General features: G+C 50.1%; 2 protein-coding genes across 2 annotated transcripts; one reads left to right on the forward strand and one right to left on the reverse strand.

Annotated features, from left to right (window-relative positions):
* Positions 1 to 227: 227 nt before the first annotated feature.
* On the reverse strand, positions 228 to 1,432 carry ACYP1 (acylphosphatase 1). Its single transcript, XM_041471799.1, has 2 exons — positions 1,277 to 1,432; positions 228 to 872 (listed from the first exon to the last, which is right to left on the reverse strand). Exons 1-2 carry the CDS (start codon positions 1,358 to 1,360, stop codon positions 657 to 659), a joined length of 300 nt encoding a protein of 99 aa, XP_041327733.1. The 5' UTR covers positions 1,361 to 1,432; the 3' UTR covers positions 228 to 656.
* A 361-nt stretch (positions 1,433 to 1,793) lies between these two features.
* On the forward strand, positions 1,794 to 5,157 carry ZC2HC1C (zinc finger C2HC-type containing 1C). The gene is made up of 3 exons (XM_041471932.1): positions 1,794 to 1,914; positions 2,408 to 3,638; positions 4,312 to 5,157. Exons 2-3 carry the CDS (start codon positions 2,415 to 2,417, stop codon positions 4,576 to 4,578), a joined length of 1,491 nt encoding a protein of 496 aa, XP_041327866.1. The 5' UTR covers positions 1,794 to 1,914; positions 2,408 to 2,414; the 3' UTR covers positions 4,579 to 5,157.
* The last annotated feature ends 964 nt before the right edge of the window (positions 5,158 to 6,121 follow it).

The following is a 6,121-nucleotide window of genomic DNA, read 5'->3' on the forward strand; positions in this document are numbered from 1 at the left end:
GGCCCGGCTAAGAGCACGCCGGGAGTTGTAGTTCCCACCCCACCGAGCCCGAAGAGGCCGGGAAAGGCGGGAGCTCGGCCCGGCTGCGGGAAGCACGGCTTCCCCCCGGCCACTCCCGCACAGCGGCACCGAGAGCGGAGGGAGAAGGGCAGCTTTGGCAACAAGATCCCGCTCCGAGGCCGTCATCCACTCAGCCCCTCCATCCGACATCCATTCCACACAGGAGGCGAAATCCAAGCAATTTTATTCTACAGAAAATATCAACTTCTGGGATAAAATAGTTTCTGAGACATTTAGTACACAGAAATAATGTTTTTAATTATGTTTTCTAGCGGCACTGACCCTCTGATTTCCTTCACATGAGCACCGCACTCTACCAGTTTCAGACTTATCTTATGTACAACTCCCAAAAGCACATACACTTGTAAACAGAGGTTCTGGCCCTGAACAGCCCCTTTATCAGAGACAACATAGCTTTTCCTCTACCCGCTGGAATTCTGTGAACAGCTGAGCATCAAACTAACAAAACAATAAATTAGAAATTTAATAAAATAAAGTTCTCTAGAGCTGAACATTGGCTGACTGAATGAGTGAGGAAGAGAGGCAATGTTCCGTGAAGGCAGCTCATGCTCCAGACTGCTTCTTCCTGGACAAAGTCACTTCAAAATCTGGAATTCCTTGTGCTCCAGCGCCTCGATCTTCTTCTCATTGCTGAACTCTGCTCGGCTGATACGGGACTGGGGACTTCCTATCTTCCTGAGCCATTCTTGCAGCTCCCGCACCCTGGCAGCTGGACCCTGGATTTGCCCTTGAACAGTGCCGTGGCTGGTATTTTGGACCCAGCCAACAAGCCCCAGTCTCTTAGCCTCTCCCTGAGAAGACAATGCAGAGCAAAATGAGGTTAATACAAACTATAAGAGAGCAACAGAACAACATTCACATACAGGACCCAATTTTGTTAGCAAGATACAGCCCCCCAAGGAAGTTCCTTTGGCTCAGGGCAACAGGAAAGCAGTAGAGGATTCACTCGACTACGCAATATTCTTTCACGCGAAAAACTGGGGCTGAAACTCTCTCTTCAGTCATGCTTACATAACGCGGTCGGGCTGCCAGCAGCACCGCGATGCCAGCCCCCTTCAGCAGCAGCAGCAGCAGCCGGAGCCCAGCCCTAGGCCGCGGCTCGGCCCCGCCAACGCGCCGCAGGGGGCTGACAGGGGGCGCGGCGCACGCCGGCAGGCAGGCAGGGCAGCCCGCCCCCGGGGACCGCGGCACGCACCTGGGTGTACTTGCGGAAGAACACGCCTTGCACCTTGCCGTACACCTCGTAGTCCACGGACACCAAGCCCTCGACGTCCGCCATGGCGGCACCGCCGCCGCCTCCCGCTTCTCCGGCCGCTGCAGCGCCGCGCGCCCCGCCGCGCCTGCGCCGCCTGGCGGGCGCCGGGGGCGTGGCCTCCGTTCCGCGGCCAATGAAGAGCCGCAGCGGGGTCGGTCCCTCATTCGCCGCCTCATGAATAATGCACATCCGAGCGCCTCACGAATAATGCATGTCGGACCGCCTCATGAATAATGCATCAGGGCCGCCTCATGAATAATGCATGTAGGACCGCCTCATGAATAATGCATCAGGGCCGCCCACGGGTGCCGCGCTCGTGCCGCGTTGGAACGGCCGCGCGGCCGGGAGCGATCCAGGGGCGCGCGCCGGCCGGAGCGGCGCCGGTCTCCCGGCAACAGCCGCCAGCAGCGCCAGGACGGCGCGGCGGACTCAGCCTCGCGGCGGGCACAGCTCCGCGCCGGGGCCCCGGGAGCCGCGGGCAGCGGCAGCAGGGTCGGGTCTCGGGCCGTAAGCGCGGCGTGCGGCGACGCAGCTTGCCGAGGAGGGAGGCCGGCGGAGCGCCGGGCGCAGCCCCGCAGGTAATCCCGCTCGCCCCGCGGCGTGAGCACCCGACGCACTTCGGGGGATGTGGTGGAACGAGCCACAGGAAGATTGTGCCGAGCTTGGTGGGACTCCTGCATGTCAGATGTGTGTGACAGAGTGATGAATCACATTGCCAGAAGTGAAGGGACACGTTATGGGAAACTGCCTGGGGACTATAACAATTCCTCTGTCATTGCAGTATATTTCTGCTGCTACCACGGTAAGGCAGGGCTCAGACAGAAAGAGAAATAAAAGTGTGTCTTATTTCTGGCTACATAAACGGTTGGGACTAGAAGAGGCAGCATGGAAGCTCCCAAGATGGGAGGAATGTAAAGATTTACAGAAAGCAGAAAAGTTACCAAACCTTTACTAATACTTATTATAACCTCTGTCTGCAGTGCTCATGCATAAACTGCTAGGAGAAGATTTGTCCAGTTTGGATAAAATTGTTTGCAATGGCTTTGCTTCTAACCTCACGCTCTTTCTCAGGCATTGAATGGATTTTTTTCCACCGGTGGCTCCTGTGGTGGCAGCTACTAAGTTTTCTCCTGGTTCCCAGCTGAAATACCAGAAGGGCAACTTTCAGCACGGATTCATAATTGACAAAGAGGAAAGTTTAAAAGATCTCTATGCACAAAAGAACCAAAGATATTCCTATTCTATGTCTGCAGAAAGCACTCAGGACAAGCCCAGGCATGGAGGCTTCTGGTCAGGTGGACTAGAGAGCAAGTATCTCATCGGCCAGACTTGTACTCTGTCAGCTAAATCGTTAGGCAGACATAAAGAAGGAGTGGACCGTGCATATCCCCTGCAACCAATTTCTCACCACAAGAGTGCAAGTGATCCACTGCTCAGCACTGGAAGTTCCCCCCACGTGCAGGAAGCTCCAAATAGTAGATCAAGCTCAATAAACAAAGAGATGGCTCCAGCAGGGAGATCTCAGTTAGCTGCAGTGCTCTGCCCCTGGACACAAGAGCCTGAACCATCAGCTCCCCATCTATACAGGAGAGAGCTGGCCTACATCCTAAAGCTGGAGGCAGATAGAAGGAACCTAGAAGAGGCAATTCAAAAGAAAAAGGCCCTTCTTGGAGAGAAGCTAAAGAGGACAGAGGAGACACTTAGGAGGATTCAAAGAGAGAGGGATCTTATCAAAGTAGAGGAGAGAAGTGAAGTGGAGAGGACCTATGAGCAAAAGGCCACAAGGCACCCTGAAGAGAAAACTTTCAGAGCTGCAGACATGCCAGGTGTTGAGATCTTCAGCGGGGCACAGTCTGCAGAGGACACCATTCCCAAGTCTGGCACCACTCCCCACCCCCAAGAGCTGGCTGTGGGGAAACTCAAGGAGTGGCTGGTGGCCGCAAAACACAACAAAACAAACAGCAAAACACAAGACAACATATCCACGGAGCATTTAGCTTCTGGTTCAAAACTGGTCCCAAAGCAGAGCCTTTCTCCCTCCGCCCTCTCAGACCAAGATTCTGATGACCACCCATCTGCAGAGCTGCCACACATGGAGGCTGACGGTGCTGTGGAGCAGGAAGGCTTTGGACAGTGCAGCTTCTGCAGACGTAAGTTTCTCTGCACAAGGCTTGAGAAACACATGAGTATCTGTGGCAAGAACCAAGACTCCAAGAGGAAAGTGTTTGACTCTAGCAAGGCCAGAGCTAGGGGAACAGAACTGGAACAGTATCAGCAGCAGAAGAGCTCAAGGAGTCCTCAGGTAATGTGCAGTCCCTTTGCCTCCCTGGATCCACATCTACTGTTCACATTCCTTCCACTTCAACCTCTGACTGAGATGCAAGCACCTTCCCATGTACATGGGGCCAAGGGATACAATACAGCTATTGCCTCTGAAAGGTTCTTGCCAAATGGATAAATAGATCCATTTAAAATCTCATAGATGGAAGCAGGAGTCCTGAGTTGGCTTTATAACGTGTTAAGGGTGCACTACTGGAGAAAGCTCACTTCCTTGCTGTAGTTAGGATGCAGACTGGTTCTGCTGCAGTAAAACTCTGTGACATCAGGGGCTGCAGGGAGCTGACTGAAAAATCCAGATAATAGCAGAGTCTGTTAAAATGAAGGTAGTGGAAACATGCAGCTCTGTTCCTGCAAAGGAGATGTAGCAACCCTCTTTAGTTCCTTGGCCCTACTGCTTGCTTTTCTGGTTATCCTCAAGCTCTTTCTAAATACTGATGTTTCCATCAGTATTTCCTTTACATCCTCCTTTGTGCTGGTCTTTCTGATTCCCTCTGTGGGACTCAGCTTCTCAGGCTGGGTTTTACATCAACAGGGAATGCACAGGGACAGGAGACATGGGTTGGGCTCTGAGTGTAAGTTTGAGAATGGAGGCTGATGGTGGTCCCAGTTGCCCTGACTGCCTTTCCCTTCCGCAGAGTAAAACACCACCCAGAAAGAGCAACTGGAAACAGAAGCACGAGGCTCTCATCCACATCATGTCACAGGCCCGCCAGGCAGAGCAAATCCTCGCTAAGGGGAGGAAGGTGTCTGGCCTGCCCCCACTGCCTCCCATCGAAAATCCAGACTACGTTGCCTGCACCTACTGTGGACGCAAGTTTGCTCCCCGAGTAGCTGAGAGGCATATTCCCAAATGCAAAAACATAAGGAATAGGCCCCCACCTCCACCACAGAGGAGGCGTTGATGAGGCAAAGCTCAGCTGTATCTGCTGCTGTGATTCCCTGCCTGGTTTTTGCCAGATTCACAGTTAGACATTTGTGTTTTCTGTAGTCTCAACACTGGCTGCAAGCTTCTATGTACAGCAAGTGAACAGCTCAGGATGAATCAGCTGAAAAACAGAACTTGTATACTTTGACCTGCACCCTAGGTTGCCCAACAAAAGATGCCCCTTTCCTCAGCATAAGAAGCTCAGGATCAGAAATTCCAGGGATTAGAAAAGCTACCAATAGCAGGCACTTACTGTTTGGATCCTCATGTCAATTCATGTGCATAGAACAAGGACACTCTGAATCAGCCAGGCCCTTGAGGCAACAGAACAACCATCACAATCAGATTTAGTATTTTAAAAAATGGAATTTTCTTCCTGCAGGCCAAGTTGCTAGGAACCTCTAAAAGCAAAGCTTTCACCCTTTCTTAAGTCATCTGCTTATTTCATCTTGGTTGCTGCAATGGGAGGGAATTATGACAAAAACATATCCCTTCTTTTGTTTTCTTCTTGAGATGTTATTTTTCTAGATTGTGATTATTAAATGTATTAAACTAGTTCTCTTGTGTAAAAGTTATTTTAAATGGTCACAGAATGATCTGTGTTCTCACAGTACGAATGACTACTTTGTATGAGAAAGTTGCAACAAGCGAACAAGGAATAAAAAAGTTCCAGAAGCTCCTTTTGCAAGTCCTCTGGTAGCAATAGCAGCAGCTCATGGGAACCTAGAGAAAGATCTAAAGCAACTAGATTAAACTGGAATAGTCAGAAGCTGAATGTGACGAAATACTCCAGCCTTCAATGAGTGAACCTGACTCCTGAAAGAGGTTGGAGACCTTCTGTCCTATAGATACGTGAGCAGAAGTCTCAATCCCTTGGCAAAACATCCTGGAAAAGCATGAAGGTCCCAGAAAGGATCATTGCTGCACTGTGCCAGCCAACAATGGGTGTACAAACCTCAGACAAAAAGCAGACTCAAAAGAAGGGAAAATAATTTACTGTATCCAAACTGATTGGAGAAGCAAGACCAATGCTTTAACTTGAGGGTTTTGAAAACCAGGATAGCAAGAGGTAGGAAAGGGGTAAATTGAAACCTTTATGCCAGCCTCCTTGAATTCATGAAAGGAACAAGTGATTTGAACACACTAGTTAAAAAATTCAGCACCACTGCCTGTCTTCTAATATTAACTCTGTTTCCCTTGCACTACATTTTATTGACTATATTTAATGGACCCTAAAGGTCAGCAGTGTAAATGGTGACACATGGATACACACAAAAAAACATTTGATGCTGTAAAATAAACTCATGTGTTGGGGACTTCTCAAAACTGACAGGCAAATGGCTAACACTGAGACTGAAAAGATTGAAACTGTAGATTAAATAAAAGTTATTAAAATTAAATCACCAGGCTTCATTGTTACCTGTTTTGGAGCCAAGGCAGGCAGTTCACCCCTCTTTGCTATTGTTTCAGCATCCAGAGAGTCCCTGATAACTGGTTTAAAACGTAGTAACATGTCAGAC

This window comes from Pyrgilauda ruficollis, unplaced genomic scaffold (assembly GCF_017590135.1).
Source record: "Pyrgilauda ruficollis isolate IOZ18807 unplaced genomic scaffold, ASM1759013v1 scaffold28, whole genome shotgun sequence".
Classification (NCBI taxonomy): domain Eukaryota; kingdom Metazoa; phylum Chordata; class Aves; order Passeriformes; family Passeridae; genus Pyrgilauda; species Pyrgilauda ruficollis.

Excerpts from the sequence above, each read along its gene's own strand:
- ACYP1 (XM_041471799.1), bottom strand. The coding sequence starts at position 1,360 with ATGGCGGACGTCGAGGGCTTGGTGTCCGTGGACTACGAGGTGTACGGC. Across the intron at positions 873-1,276 it reads TCTTCCGCAAGTACACCCAG|GGAGAGGCTAAGAGACTGGG; the intron begins GTGCGTGCCGCG and ends TTGTCTTCTCAG.
- ZC2HC1C (XM_041471932.1), top strand. The coding sequence starts at position 2,415 with ATGGATTTTTTTCCACCGGTGGCTCCTGTGGTGGCAGCTACTAAGTTT. Across the intron at positions 3,639-4,311 it reads AGAGCTCAAGGAGTCCTCAG|AGTAAAACACCACCCAGAAA; the intron begins GTAATGTGCAGT and ends TCCCTTCCGCAG.